Source organism: Bacillus rossius (assembly GCF_032445375.1).
Source record: "Bacillus rossius redtenbacheri isolate Brsri chromosome 9 unlocalized genomic scaffold, Brsri_v3 Brsri_v3_scf9_1, whole genome shotgun sequence".
NCBI lineage: Eukaryota > Metazoa > Arthropoda > Insecta > Phasmatodea > Bacillidae > Bacillus > Bacillus rossius.
In genome coordinates, this window is record NW_026962012.1 from 160,232 (window position 1) to 177,054 (window position 16,823).

Below are 16,823 nucleotides of genomic sequence, written 5' to 3' on the forward strand. Positions count from 1 at the left end.
TGTGATTCGCGTCCAGAAATGAACTCGAAAACACAATTTGCGTATATTTTTATCACGATCGGCATTACTGAAAAACTCGCTCACATTTTTTTCTTTATTTATTTTTTTTACTTTTTTAATTGCAAAACAAAGTACTTATTTACGCCATTTAAATCTTTAACCAATCAACAGGCTCCGGAACATAGCCAGCGGCGACTGTACATGGCCACTCTAGGCAGGCCATCGAGCGTGGTCTTCAAAAAAGTGCCCAACGCCATTCTTTGAATGATCTTAGTCTTTTTGCAATGGCGAATACACGTGGACACATGGATCCATATGGAAATAGACCATTGCTGGTTTACACTGCATGTCATAAAAAATCTCAATAACGGACTAAAAAAATTATGAATGCACAATCAGCCGATGTCAAATGTTGAATCAGTCTGTTTGTTGCTGATGACAGGAACAGATGTCAGTTCCCGAAACGTCGCAACTGTTTTGTCTTAGGAAGCCAAGGCGTTCGTCTGTGTTGTCGTTTTATCGTCAGAAGATCGGTTGGGTTTCATGTAAGGTTCCTCTGCCTGTCCCCGTGTTGTCCAAGGTTGTTGTTTGTCTGTGGTTATTTTTTTTGTTGCAACTGTCGCGGCGCTGTCTACCCACTGTCACCATCTGTACTGTGATGTTTGTCTAATTGCTTTCACTAAATTCTGTGTCCTGTCTATGCATTGAAAAATTGACATGGCTCATTTTGACTTTTTTTCCCAGTGTAGTGTAGACAACATTTTTGTCCGTTCTTCAGATTTCTCTATGAAATACAGTGCAAACCAGAAATGTTTTAAATGAGGCCGACGTGAAATGAATTACAAAATTCGTACTGGATGCCGTAAACCCAACGTTCAAAAAATACAATTTAGCAGGATATATATGTATACCCTCCGAAATAACACGTGTGACTTCCTGACATGTTACGAATATTCTAACGGTGTGCTCGATAGCTTATTCGAGATCCATGCCAGCGAATAATCGAGTTAAACTCGCGCTGTGTAATCGACAATCGCTGAGCTAGCGACTTTCCGCTTAAACGCGCGGGTAGTTTTAAAGCGAACGATATTTCCATGTGCGTAATTCTACGGGGAAATGCGCATACGCAGACAACGCAACAATAAAATGCGCCGGCGTTCTCCTGAAACACAGAACGATTTTTTTTGTGTAATGCTTTTACGTTACATTCGAATAGCTACGTAAATGCCTGGCTACATTCGAACCAGCAAGCACGCAGCACACACACACACAAAGTCAAAAGCACGCAAGCACACTGTAAAATAGCAAAACAAGCACACGAAAAAGGCACGGCGCACAAAAAGTTGTGAAACTTCCAATTTTTAACTGTGCAGTGCGCCGATTTCTGTTCACGGCCAATCATGTTTTATTCGTGAATTGAAAAGATCGAAAGTGAAACTAAGAGAACTTTTTTTTAAAAAATTAATTGCTAGGCAATGCTAGTAGTTAAAAACAAAACTGCGAAATTAAATGTTGTTTATTTAGGCAAACAATTGCTTCATTCAAAATTGCTGAGCAAATCAATACGTTCGAAACACTGAAAATTTCGTCAGAAGTCAGAAAGTGTTGGGTAGCCGTGTGTGTATGAGAGAGAGAGAGAGAGAGAGAAGGGGGGTGGGGGTAGGAGGTAGTGGAATATTTAGAACCGTTGTGTTCTTTCTACTCCGGCACTGTGCGTGGCAGACTAATACAGGAGAGCTCTCTATTCTAACAACACCGGAAAGAGAGTGAAACACTACCTAACGGCAAGGGTGCGACTACAAAAATTGTATACAAACATAAACTATTTAATTATATATTACATCACCTTTATCAAACATGATTATTAAGAAATTTGAAGCAATGGATGTTTTATCTTTCACCACAAACCTCTATGATGATTTTTTTTTTCTGATAGAAAAGAAAGTTAGATTTGTTGTAATAGTGTTGGTACCCTATATATTATATCGATTGCTCATACTGGACATACCCTCTGCCATCTATAGGTCTGACGTGACGTCAAGGTCCACACAAAAATCCTTGAGCTGTCCGGCATTTAAGTCTTTTAAGTGTATTTGGTTTACGTGATTTTCCGCGCCTAGCCTAGGCCTAGGTTTGGTTTATAAACTACGCAAGAAGGCAAGAACGCAAAATGCAATTTGTACAGCAATCACATTATAAGAGTACCGGTTTATAATCAACGCAAGGAGCAATAACGCAACGCAAGTATTGTTCAAACTTAAAACTTTTCTTACGTTTTGGCTTGCGTTTACGACGGCCATACATGAATAGAAGTGTTCCCAAAACTTTAAAAGACGCAGACTTTATGTGCGTAGAAGAGAACGATGTTCTTTTTTATTGCATACACCATGTTTAAACTTGATAAACTTTCACACAAAGCAAAAAAAAAAAAAAAACCAATTCACTATTTTGCTTTCGTTATAAATATCAAGTATTAAAAGTAGCCCACGTTTAGTGTTTTACAATTTTCAAGTTCTAGGGTTAGTGACTTGTTGGGACTTGGCGTGCTTTACGAACGACTGCGACTGTCTTGCACTGGCTGCGCAGTTGCGTTCCTCGCGAGGTTCACAGACGTGGTACCAGTCTCTCGGCGAGCTGTTCACGACCCGGCCCCGTGGACGCGCGCGGAGGGCAGCGGGGGGTTGTTACCACAACGCCGAAATACCATAACGCCGAATGTCCAAATTGACCACAACGCCGAAATAACAACTGAATGAATTTGTGTGTGTTTCTTAAATGTACCTTAACGCCGAAATACCACAATCAAACCTAACCTAACTTAACTTAGCCTATCCTAACCTAGTCTAACTTAACCTAGTCTAACCTAACCTAACCTTTGTGGCAGTCCTGCAATGATATTTTTCGGCGTTAGTGTATTTCGGCGTTGTGGTACACAGCAGTTTTCTAGCTGTCGGCGTTGTGGTCAATTTGGTATTTCGGCTTTGTGGTATTTCGGCGTTGTGGTGCGTCCCCGGCAGAGGAGCGGGCGCTCCGACGAGGTGGAGGATCTCGACGGGAACAGAAAGTCTCAGGGCCCCCAAGGTGAATCCCGAACCTCCCGCGGACCATCCCTTCCCTTCCCCCTCGCGGGCAACTCGTACCCGCGGAGTAAATACCTGGTGCTCATTGTGTGGAAGGCCGCGTGGCCGAACCTATGGAGTGTTGGAAGAGAAGAGGGGGGGGGGGGGCTCGTCTGGAATCACGGACGGACGGGAATGATGAATTATTCAATTTCCTCTCGGCCTGCGTGCCGTGAGAGTGCGCTCCCACAGCCTTCGCCACCCCGGCTCCCGGGATAATGGGCAGTGGCTGCCTTTGGACCTTGCGGGGACTTGGGCAGTTTTCTTTTGGAGACGGTCCTTACCGAAGGACGTGGAATTAACCCCCTCCCCTCCCCAAAGAATAAGGGTGCTCGGGGACCCGCCCCAGAAATATTTGAAAACCACGTTTTCAGACAAACCAGGAAATTAAAAATTTCGACGCAACCTCTAAAAAGGTTTACCGTCCAATTGTCATTTTTATTTAAAGTAGACACCTGTAAGAAGGCCCTTATTTAACAGCTCTATCGGTACGATTTGGCAGAGTTTGACAGATACCATGAAATGCACACATTCGAGAACCTCAAAGGCCCTGGTGCAACCTCTAAGATGGCTAACCGTCTAATTTGAATTTTTTTTTAAGTATAGGTACATTTGTATGAAGGCCCCTAAGCATCAGCTCTATTGGTATCATTGCACATTTTGATGTATAAAAAAATAACCAGAATGGAATTTTCCGCAGTTGCGTGGAATGACTTAGGCTTTTGTTGTCCAGAGGCCGCTGTACTATGACGCATCTGGACGATCGGAAAGAGCTAACTTCAGCACAGGTTTTTAATTTCACCAGAGAATTTACTCGCAAGTAAATACATATTCTGATTAATTGTTCACACTTTGTCTTTGGAATGCACGTATCAAAACAAGTCAGTTATTATATTCTACACCGCTGCACTGACGTAGTGTCAGCTGATTTGCCGCAAAATGGAAATCGCCGCACAGCATTGTGGAAAAGAAAGACGATCGTAAACTTAATGTTCGTGTGCTATTTCCCAACGTGGCAGAGTGCCATGTGTTTGTATACGTTCAACTTCCGCGCATGAGTGACGTTGCGAACGTAGCCCAGCCTTTGAAACACACAGCAACGCCGTCCAACCGCCGTCGCCGCGGCGGCGGGTCACACCAGGGTTGGAAGTAAACTGTTAAAAGGATTGCTCCCCCTTTTGTTTTGGTAACCCGGCCCTCATAGCATAAGCCCTGCCGGCCTGGGGCCCCCACGGGCGTGGATACGGTTACGCCGTATACGCGAAAACGGGAGAGGTGTTAGAGATACAGCTAAGTCCAGAGGCCGAGGCTACCCATCTCACCACCTCCTTCTTCACTCAGCAGCTAAACAGACGATTGGCTGCCTCCGGGGACGACGGGTCACACCAGGGGTGAGACATCGGCGGCTCTTACCTCGCGCAAGGGTGCAGCCCTTCGGCGACGACCACCAGCTCTTCGAAGTCCATCCCCGCGGGAAGACGCACCGCAGCGGCGAGTCCGCGAGCAGCACTCGTCGACGGGAAGAGCTGTCCTCCCCTCCCCTCGGCCCTGCCCCGCCAAGACCCCCCGACTCCGCGACAACTCCCTTATCTCGACCGCCGCTTCCTGCGATAGCCCGACCAGCACTGACTGGCGCTGCGGCACGGGGACCGCAAGACGAGTAGTTCCAGGTAGCCTTGCTTCCCCCTTCCCAGATTCCCTTTCCCAATGACGTAGCTTTCTGCATTTCCCCTCGCACATCGGCGCGTCGGTACCCACAGTACCCGACCATGGAATCGAGGGGTGGTGGGGCTAAATTGCAGTCCAGAACAGGAAAACGGGTTTTGCCTCTTCTTACTCGCTTACCCGGATCACCAACATACCCCTTCCCCCCTCCCCACCACCACCCGGTGGAGAAAAAAAATCGGTATTTTTCTTTTTCAGTGTTTAGGGGCCTTTGCCGCGCGCGACCTGGCTGGATGTCCTACGACCCTGTTCCCCCCTCGATAAACCATGAGAAAAACCTTCTGCTTTCGTTTGCAACTCCTCCCCGTGCATTCCTCGGCGTGTGTACCCACTCGCCGGCGGAAAAAAAAAGAACATCAGCCTGGGTGTTAAATGGTTTCAGCGCAAGTCATAGCTCAGACGTTCTTCGCAGGGTCTTTCACTACACTCCACGCGTCAATTCTCATACTAATGGATCCCTTCGGCTTTTTTATTATTATTTGTCTATGATTTCTAATGTGAACAAACCATACGAATATTTGGCTTTACGAAACATAAATGCTTTTTTTTCCAGACCTTCATACGTTATCACTTCAATATTAACAGTACCGCCGAGAGTAACTTACAGAACGTTTCTCGTGGGCAACAACAAGTGACAATATTAACTCTGTTCCACGAACACTGACATGAAATACATCAAAATGTGACTAATCTCCATTTCATTTTAAAGACATAAAGTAATAAAAAAATCTGTACCGCCAGCTGTGGCTAAATACCTGACAAATCTAATATGGCGGGAGTCATGCAGCCTTAAGTATGCATATGTAAGCATACTTATGTATGATTACACGAATTACCCCTTTGAAAGTATACATATTTTTACTAACAATTACAACAGGATGTTCCAAGCACCAAAAAGTATTCCAATAACCTGAGTAGTACAAACTACTTAAAATCTTTTCTGTTATAAAATATTTATTAACTACAAAAATTAAGGGGGGGGGGGCTCATCACTGTCTCAGGTTTTAGCAGAAGAGAATAATTAAAAATTAAAATAAATTACAAAATTATTCTGTAATATTTAACAGGTTAAACGTTTCTGTGATGGCGTTACATAGAAAGAAAAACTTAAGACAATACCTACTGTAACCTTTCTATTTCTTAACCTTAAATAGTAACTTATTTTTAGTAGTAGGGCAGAAAATCATTGTAATTAGGTACTACCAGGAAAATGTTTAATATGGATCTACCTATGCTCATTTTTCATTTTTCCGGCAACTGTATCGCAGCTTCTACAAAAAAGCACTGTGTTCAACAGGAACATACAATACAGAACGACCGGAACCCAGCACCCCTAGAGTGCACTGGTATAGGACAACAATAGATTCTTTTGAGTTGCGGGCAAACGCGAAGTCATGAAAGAACGTCTCAATTCAATAAAAAAAAAGTGGCTAAGCATGAGGAAAAGTCAAAACATCCCTACAAAAAAAATCAAGAAAAGAAAATGCATTCTTCACACGAAAACCTTTACGACAAAATATAATTTTTACAGGCTTGCTTTATAATATCCGAGGGTAATTCCCCCAAAACATCCCGTAGATTACTTACTCGGTCTTCTATAAGTAAAAGTGTTATGTGATTGATTTATAACTACTTTTTTTTTTCATTTAATGGAGGACTGTTCGTATCTACGAGGTGAAAAATGTTTCCAATGGAAAATAATGTTTTTTACTAAAATTCTTACATCCAAGATTCTATGAAAGGGGAAAATAACATAGATAATCGTAACGCGTACCATATAACTCAAATACAAAAATTCAGATTTCTATGTCCCTCCCCCCTTTTTATCCATAACCACGGGGTCACAAAGCTTTAAAGCGCAATGAAAAATGCAGGCATGACATAAACAGACTATTTTGTTTAAATGACCTGAAGCCAGTCAAATTCACACGTAGATGTAATTTATTTAACCGACTTTGTATATAATGAATGTCCCAGAACTCAACTTCAAGCCGAAAACAGCTCATAGGCCCATTATTACATTCTGAATTTAAAAAAAAAACTTTAAGTGTTTTTTTAAGTTACGGGATTTTTTTAAAGGAGTCAAAATAACCACCTAGCACCAAATTATTAGATACTGTGTCTAGAAATTTTTGCTACGCCATCACGAATAACCCTACTACTGATAACAATTAAAAAAAAAACATATCACACGTTTGAGAGAAAACATTCTTCGCACGATATGGGCAACATTAAAAAAAAAGTACTTTGACTATTCGTACTGCAAAGAAAAATGTCTATACTAACTTAGCAATTTAAATTCGTGAGTTTTTTTTTTTTTTTTGCACTAGGAGTAAATCAGTAAGATGGTGTTCTGCGGCTGTTCCGAAGAAACGTGTGTGATATGTCTGGGCTGAAATGCTCATTAAGGGGCCCGCCTAGTCAGGGGTTCGTTCGTGTTAGTGAGGCGAGATGATTGGTGCGACTAGGGTTACCAGACGTCCGGCAAAAGAAGGACATGTCCTCCTTTTTATGTATTTTTTTGCGTCCGGCCGTATTTTCCTTAATGCTCCAAAATGTCCGGCTTTTTTATAAAGTGAGATAATTCCTGCAGTTACACTCTGAGTAAAGCGCGCGGTGCGCGCTAATGCGCTGTCCGCAGAGTCACCCCACTGTAGTTCTGTGACAGCTTGACAGGTAGCAGCACATGCAGAAGCACGTGTTTCTAATATGCTATATATGCGTAGTTTGTTTGATTCTTTATACTGAAACTGTATTAAATGCCAAAAGATTGTAAAATATCGTACTCCATTGTAATTAATTCATGGCTTTTTTAAAAAAAAATATATTGTCCTCCTTTTTAGTGAAATGTCCTCCTTTTGCGAGGTGATTGTCCTCCTTTTTTGTTATCAGTGTCTGGTAACCCTAGGTGCGCCGTGCTGTCTCCTCGTCGTACGCAGGGCAGCAGTGAGATCTGAGCGGTAACCAATAATCATAACATTACATGCTGGCGAAATAAAGATAAAGATGTATTGCAAGTCACTGGAGTGTTTTCGAGAATCTCTAAAAGGAATTACTCTGAAAAATGCGCGATTTAGCCATTTTAACTTTAAAAACAAAAATGCAGTTTAAAAAGTAAATACGGAAACAGAACTACTCACCCGTCCTCAAGAGTATTCTTTTTCCTGAACAGCCGCCACTCGGATATATTGATAAGTTTTCAAATCGCGTGGTTTTAATCGTAAGCTCTGCTGCACACAGTGTGTGAGACAAGGCAGGTGATTGTTTCCCCCGCGCACCTCGTGGGTTGGCCGGCCTGCTCCAAGCCAGCTGGCTCGCGGAGCCGACTACACGGGGCCACACGCGCTTCGAGGCCGCGGGTTGTGAAACGCGCGCTTCCCCGGCGGGGCCGGTGGAATGCCGGCGGGGCAGATGTTTCCGGCCCGGGTAGTAGGTTCCAAGGCCTCGGCCGCCGAAAGCACACAAAGGCGGGGTCCTCCTGGGGGGGGGGGGAAGGAGGGGAGGGAGAACGTAAAAACGGCAACACTGCACCTGTCTGAAGGCGGGAGGCACCATTCGGAAGAAGGTTTTTGTGAGGCCGGAGGGAGAGAGAGAGAGAGAGAGAGAGCCAGACGTCGAACCCCTGGAAGCCGAAGCCACCATTTTGGGGAAGGGAAGGGGACAACAAAGGTCAAACAACCAGACTATCTAGGGTCGTCTTGGGAACCGAGCCCCCGGGAGAGGCGGGCCCCGCTCCCCTCCCAGGCGCTGCCAACCCCCCGGAGCTGACGACGACCGCAAACTGCTGAAGGGCGCCCGGTTCACGACACACAAGTCCTTCGCGGCGAACTTCCTGTCTCGCCCGGCGAGGCTGGAGGATACGACACGCCAGTACAATGCTTGTTTGCGCGAAACTGCTCTGATCAGGAACACAACATAACCTTTTTTTTAAAATGTTAACGAACAAAAATAGACATAGCATAACTAACTTAAACATATCTTGAATATCCTTTGCAACAGTGATGACCAACGTCACTTTAGACACTTCAAATACATAACCATAAATATTTTTTTATTTCTTAGAACAGTTTTTTAGTGTCGTATTTTCCTGTAGAATAACCAATATATACATCAGTGTGGCATGTGATGAAGAAAAGTAACATCTTAAAAACTCTAAATTTTAAGACGAATTACTATGTAAAAATAATATAAAATAAAAATTGTAATTTTATATATATTTCTGTGAGAAACGCTGTCTGCTGACAGTTTAATCTACATGTGGAAACAAAGACAGTTTACCTGACAGCATCTCTTTATTCTAGAATTCTTGAAACTTGAATTACAATACCTTGTCCCGTCCAAACGTCCGCCTGTCCGTCGAAAGCTTGGCAAGCTCTACTTTTCAAGGACGGATGGATTACCTATATCTATTGTTATGGCTGCGGCAGTCTATTGTCACCAGAATACAGGCATGTGGTGTTTGTATAAGTCGTTCAGATGTTTAGAATAATAACACTGCGGTTCTTATAACTCCTGTCCAAACAATTTAATCACGTCTCTCAATTTTTCCCGAGGATATGCTAACACAATACGTACAAAAACACGACATAAATAACTAACAACATCGATACAAATAAATCTCCGAGAGAAAAACACGGATTATTGGCAGCTCTTATTTGGGATAATATTCTGACGGATGGATGAAGTCAAGTTGTAATCATTAACATAAATTACTCGTCTATACACTACATTAATTTCTTTTTTTAATGGTATTTTTATTTGTTTTTTCTACATAGTTTTAAATTGTTTGAAACTACAAACAGAAAAAAATTAACAGGTGCTAGGGTATCGCAGCCCTAGGTCCTTGCGATGCTTATCTTATGTTATCTGTTCCTAATATTTTATATAATTTGTTCAGTGTTTTAATGAGTACATGTGTTAAAAAAAATTAAGAATCGTCTGATTGTTGGTGCCGTCACTAAAACATGAATATGTTGATTATGTGTTTGGTTGGTTTTAAAATAAACCATAGTCTAAATGTACTTATTTTCTCGCATGGCCACTGTTCATTTACACGCATTCGGCGTGTCGCTCTACATAAGGATCGTAGCCAAAACAGAGTTTGAATGTAAATGGAACACATTTATAACTTTTCTTTTTAAAAATTGGATTACTTCGAGCTTCATTTTGGTCCAAGTGTCAATTGTGCAAAATTTTACCAAATTGAAGTAAAACTGTTATTTTTATTTAGATAGAAACCTGATACAAATTATTTTTGGTATATCCTTTTATTGCAAAGTTTGTAGGTTCACAAGTGTTCGGAAGCGTCCGGAGATGTAGACAGCAATTTTCCTCTCGGTTTGATAGGCGTGAAATTAGATCACGAAGTTGAAAATTAAGCTTTGTGTTCAAGTGCAAGATTTCGTCAAGCTCGGAGTAAACCTGTATACATGAATTTAAAAATAAAAACAAGCCCTCGTACACACTTTATTCTCATCCAACCAAAAACATTACTGAAAAACCTGCGGTCTCTGAGGAACAGTGCTACGGAGGCGTGCGACAGCCAAAAGAGAGAGAACGTACGTCTTCATTGAACGGGTTTTGAAACGTAAACGAAGGAGCGAGGTTCGACAAGCGTGTTAATCCAACTTTAATAACACGCATTTACGTCATACTTGCTCCTTGGTCGGAACCCTGGTGCGGGTATGCAAGGGGAGGGTTTCCAGCTTATATTGTGTCTTTTTTATTTTCATTTTCTCCCGTATTTTTTTCAAAAATATTTAAGTTTTTCCAGGGCCATGGGCGTAGATCCCGGGGAGAGGGAGAGCTAGCGCCACTCCTTTTTCCTGGAACTAAGCAGCCCCGCTTGCGCTTGCAAAATTGTGGTTGTGAAACGGGGTTGATGAACGTAAACGTAAAAAAAAAAAACCTATGTTTTATGGAAAACGTATTTTTTAAAGTCTGCTGAGTATTGCATGCATAATCGTCAAAATATGGGCATCATTAGAGACCATAAAAATTCGCGAATTCATTTCGCAATAGGTTAAAATACAAACAGTTATACCTCAGTGCTGCCTCTGCTATTGGCTCACAACTCACCTGGATGACTCTGGACCAATGATAAACACCCAACCAAAACTTTATCGAATCACAGGCTGCTTCGCTGGAACGTCTCACAAGACAGCAGCCAATGAGTGGGTGGCATTTGACCGAGTGTACGTAGAACTATGGAGTTGGTCCTTCAGGTCATTGAACCGCGAATTTTTCCGGTCCCTAGGCATCATATGCAGAAATGACTTGTGTCGGTTAAAAACCACGAGCAAACTTCTCCCTCCCCGCCATTTGCGTCCCTGGATTGTGTTTTTTTTTTTCTCGACTATTTATCAAGTCGTTGTTCGTCTTCGCCGCCGCCACCGCCCCTGCCGCCTGGAGGTATCCGACACGTGGCCGGAGACCCGGTGCGCCAGCCGACAGAAGCCGCGCCGTCGCTGCCACGGCAGCCACTCACTCCGCGCAGGAGGGTGGGGAGGCCACACGCGGAAATTAAACTGAATGTTTGACGGAACAACCGTGGTTGGGGGGGGGGGGGGAGGAGGGTGCAGTACGGGGAGACAGATCGATGCAACATATTGCACGAGTAACAACAAAAAAAAAAAGGAAGGGTACGCACCAAGATGAAAGGCGGCGGCCGCCACAGGACTTCAGAGGAAATGTGTCTGCGGCTGGCACGAAATTCAATAACTCCACACAACTTGTTGGGGGTGTTTGAAAAGTTTAAAAATAAAAATATAAATTGTGACGCAGGGTGGTGGTGATGGTGGCGGTAAGAGAAGGGGGTAGGAAGGTGGTGTTATTTAAAACCAAAACCTATTTGTGAAGACAAACATCTCAATTCTTGCAGCACCATCAAAATTATGTCGTCCCTTAACCGATTTATTAATTAAATTTAGACTAAATAAGAACTGATAGGAACTGAAAAAAAATTATTATTTTAAAAATACTTCAGACTATAAAAATTTTTCTTTCATTTGTTTACAAAAATTTGACTTCTTAGAGCTTATAATTTAATTTAGTGGTATGCTTGAAGTGACTATGGACTGGCTCTACACCACTATCAAGTCATCGGCTGTTTAGTATTATATTCAATCTTGGAAATGAAAACAATTTTAGTAATACTGTCAATAAACATGTGTTACAGTCGTTGAAAATGTCTTAATTCATGACCTCTGCCTAAAGAAGGTAGGTTTTCAATATAAAACGATACAACAATGTTACGACACCAATATGCGTATTTCAGTTCATATGATCATAAAAAAAAACATTACATCAGAGGCCGGAATATGTTCGACAAATACTCATTGAAAAGCTTGAGTTGTCTCCGTTTAAATTAATATTTTTGAAACCTTGCTTCAAGGCCTATTCCAATATCCTTCTAGACACGTGTCTGAACATCATATACACGGGCTTGTGCGTGCGTAGAGCAATGGGGAACTATTACGTCATAAGCCATTTCTTACAAATCATTATTTTATATACATTTTTTTGTGTTTTAAAATCTTTGAATCCTTTCGATAAAAATAAACTGCTAGTGCACCAAAGCCGTAAACAAATTGCTTTGCATATCTAATGTATTATGTTCGTAATATATATATATATATATATATATATATATATAAAATTTTGCTCAGTGATCCAAAGAGTAAAGGTGTTGCGCGTTGAAAATATTTTTGATTTATCTAACTGTTGGTGCCGTCACTGCTGTGGCATTCCTTTTCTGCTGTACATAAAATAACATTAAAAAAAATGTATACGCTACAAATTCAAAGCATGGAAATATTTATAGGACATGGTTTTCTTTCTGATATGCTGCCCTTGAGTAAAAATACGTGTGCCAGACAAACACATTCATTATCAGTTTAAGGACAGGTTATGTTGATAATTTTAGTGACGATATGTTTAGTATTATTGACCCTAGAACAGGCAAGGAATGCGCTTTTCACACTGTCTCCGATAATCACTGACAATTATTAGCGTTAGTTTGGTTTTTTCGGTGAAGTTCATGTGTGTTCGACCGTGTTTCCTGGATTTAAACTATAACATTAAATATCTTCCGAAAATAATGACAAGAAAAATTATCAAGGGAGACTATATTGTGAACTTCAGTACCTTTTGCGACGGTATCAACTTTTAAAACAAAATGTTTCACGTGTTATGTTTCGCTAAAGCAGATTTGCTAATACGTGACTAGGAATAAATTCTCCGCGAATCTTGATTTCGTTATCAATAATAATATTTCACATCTGGAGGTGAAGGAAAGCGCGAATTGTTAGATTGCGACCCTGAGTAGCAGCACCCGAGTCACTCGGAAGGGGGGGAAGGAAGGGGGGGTTATGTCGCCACAGACTGACATCGACCGAGTTTGTAAACCACGAGAGCTGCAGCGAAAGGTTACTGGATTCTGCTTTCGCAAACTCCGAAAGGGGCGATGTAACCTTCGCCTTGCATGTAATTTAAAACTTAATAATTTAAACTCCGAGGTACTTGCAAGGCTGTGTCGCTTTCCACTTTATTACACTGTTAGAAATTACAGTAAATCCACAGACTTTGAAGAAAGGTGCCTCAAATAAATGAAGTATTCTTGGTAGCAGGGAGGATGTTTCTCGACGCAGAAATCCTAAAAAAATATATCATCCCCACCAACATAAGAAATTAATTTTAAAGAAAACAGTGAGCAAAATGCTTCTATCTCCTCATCCCCCCCCACCACAAAAAAAAATTCTGCGCACTCTCCTGCTTCATAGATCCAAATAGCTGCATCTTCGTAGAACTGCCTTGTTGGAATAGTACAACCGTAACCCAACTTGCGAGCCGTATTCCAGAACATGTCCAAACCGAATCCCAGTAAGGAAAAAAATTAGCAGTCGTTTTAATAACCGGTGCCCTGAGCGAGGCTAGAAACTGGTTTCTTCGCAACCACTGATGCAATTGTTATGCAAAAACAATTAACTAGAGATAGCAGCACCATCGTATAAATATAGAACCGCCTTTCTAATTTTCTCAAGTATTTGTAAAGTTGCTATTATTTCTTGTTATGACCATTAAAGTGTACAAAATGTATTCCTGGATAGTTTCGCTATCATAAAGGTTCATTTGGCACATCAAAACACTTGGTACGTCCCCCAATGATCACAAAAATGACTTTAAACGAGTTAATGGCGCCAGATGAGGGTCTGCCATCTGGAAGAAATCAACGAATAAGTGAGCTCTGCGCATGTGCGAAAGTTTAAGCGACAGATCGGCAACGGCACGGACATCAAAATTCGTTCCCTAAAATTAAGGGATTGGCCGTCTCCTACCGTGCACTAGGAATACGGTTAGGGTACAAGTGCAGCATATTCAAAACCAAAACCCTTATTGTAGTTTTGGAATACCGGTCAAAGGCGCTTATAAGTTAATGAGCTATACCATCTAGCCTTGCGCTCATATGAGCACGACGTCTTATGCGACTACGTCCCACGAGGACCCCGGTCTTATTTGGAGGTCTGTAATCACGAAAGAGGGTTAAGGGGAGGGAGAATTACTAATTTAAGCCTATGTCTCACACGCCGAAGTGGTTACTTTATTTTCTTGTCATATATTTTAATTTTGGGATTTTACTGTAAATTTATGTTTTAATAATATTAACAGAACTTGCGCCATCCGCCACAGATTAAAACGCCGTGGTTGTTACACATTTCCGTTCATTGACTTCCGTATAATTCACGAAATTCCTCCCACCAAATGCCGTATACCGAAAAAAAGCTGTTACACATCAATATTGGCTGAGGAAGTTCGGGACGAAACATAAAATGCATGATAGCTATCATGATAAATTTACAAGAACAGCGCTCAAATATTGGTAGTGACAAAGGAATAAAATAACCCACGTGGTGTGTGTGGAAACAAGCCTTAACTTCGTTTGTCAGCATGAGCACAAGGATGAAGGGTGGGACTACCTCTAGCCCGCGGAATTTCGGGTAAGATGAGAAGACTTGTCCCCATGCCTCAGATTAAGGAAATTTCAAGGACACATTTACTTCATCACCTTCGTCGCTGTAAAGCGATCGAAAACAACTTGTTATATCACAAATTCCTCAAGAAAATAACGATGTTAAATAGTTAAAGCACAAAAATTTATTTCGTTGCTAGTTAAATTCTGACAGATAAGCCACGATTGTCCAGAATTTATCTCTGGTAGACACATCTAACATCTGAAATTTATAGCCCTAAAATTTACTTTGACCACTAATTACATTTACTTCATAAGTTCAAAGTAAGCCAGTAAAAACCAGCCTATTTAGCTTAAAGGTGAGATACAAAACTCGAAAAAGAATTCAAAAGTTTTTTTATAGGTACATAAAAAATAATCTCTTGGCCCGAAATTCGCCAATCGCACTGAGCAAAGTGTTCTTTGCTGCCAAGTAGAAACAAACGAAAAATAAAATATTCGCATCTATCCATTAGTAATACGCTATCAGTCTTTATTAATGAGATTTTAAGGATACTTAGTGAAATCAAAGAACTTCTTTTAAGAGCCCTTATTTAATTAAATATAAATTAAGGACTTTTTAAGGAGACGTACGAAATCAGCCATGAATATCGACAGTCGACTGTCGGTACGGTTTTGTGCCTAACGCAACTTCAGAAAAGGGGAGATAGCCCCTCCCGAGCCAAAATTCTAACTGTAAGTTTACTTACGAGTGTATATTAATGTTTGCTTAAATTCACGAAAAGTTTTATAAAAGTAAAAAAGTTCAGAATTTGATACTATAAATTTTGTAAATATTCCATGGCCAACCTCTGACTTATTTAATGCCATTGGTTGCAAGTGCATCCTTTTTACGGTAGCCCCAGCCGAAAAGTCTCCTAGAGACGCCCTTATTTGGTTAACGACCTATAGTTGTTTTAAGCTTAAGACATGCTTACACTGTCATCAGACTTGTGACCTGCGGTATACGTGAATGCTGAAACTGTCACATCGTTGGTAATATAAAACTGTTGATGTCAAGCTCAACTTACGTCGGAATTACACAATAGTCCGTTGCATTCGTCAATCCGTCATCCGAGCATCCGACAATAACGTAGTCAGGTAAATTATTCTTCAACTAATTTCCGTGACAAGTTTTGATTTGCATTTGGACAAGATTTTAAGGTTTGATGCCTGAAACACAAATGTACCTAGACAAAGAAGAGTTCTGCACTCGACTAATTAACTAAGCACGGTAAAACAAAAAAAAAATCAATATCACAGCAAAAACGACATACAATAATGAAATTTAAGTGCTTAGGTTTTGTGAATTTAGGTATTGATATGGAAATTATGTTGACGGACGTGGCGGGCTTTTGTCATAACGGCTTCCTTCTAATCGACAAAAAAAAGATCAATTTTAGAAGCCATCTGTTTCGATCATAGATTTTCTTTTTAAGAAGTTAAGACGAGAAACTTAAGTTTTCTTGGCAGTGCTCTCGACCTAGCTGGGAGCGCCAGAGTTTCAACACGTTCGTTCGTTTCAACCCCAGTTTACGGACAACTGGTTTCGAAGGTATTCCCATAAGCTTGGGCGGACTGTTGCACAGCTGTGCGTGACGTCACGGAGGAGAAGGGGAATAGGGGGGACACAGCTCCGCCAGCCGGTACGACCAGAAGGCGCCCGCCGCCGCGCAAAAACCTTCCCACGACACGCCCATCCGGGTACCCCTTATGGGGAGGAGGGAGGGCAGAGACGGGGATATATGGGAGGGGAGAGGGGACGATAGACGGGCTCGTCGCAACTTACAATTGCAAACCTCCGGACGGAGCCTTGACATGTGGATTTTTCTATATTTCGCTTAAGATAAAACGGCACGTCTTCACATCAGTTAGAAGTTTTTTTTATATGGGTGTTTGCCAAAATAAGGTACCTAAAGCATGTCCCTAGGCCTTAAAAATATTATACATTTGTATTAATAGTAATTTTTACA

General features: G+C 41.5%; 1 protein-coding gene across 3 annotated transcripts in view; it reads right to left on the minus strand.

The window, feature by feature from the left end:
* Positions 1–16,823, minus strand: part of LOC134542572 (protein gustavus) — a 197,383-nt gene that overhangs the window by 126,219 nt on the left and 54,341 nt on the right. The window contains exon 1 of one of the 3 annotated variants that reach the window (XM_063386945.1): positions 4,533–4,874. The exons of 1 other annotated variant lie outside the window; for it this stretch is intronic. In XM_063386945.1, the coding sequence (XP_063243015.1) occupies positions 4,533–4,859 (327 nt within the window). In that variant the 5' untranslated portion in view covers positions 4,860–4,874. Of the gene's footprint in view, positions 1–4,532; positions 4,875–16,823 lie in introns of those variants that run through there. One more of the 3 variants, XM_063386947.1, reaches the window with a different exon arrangement.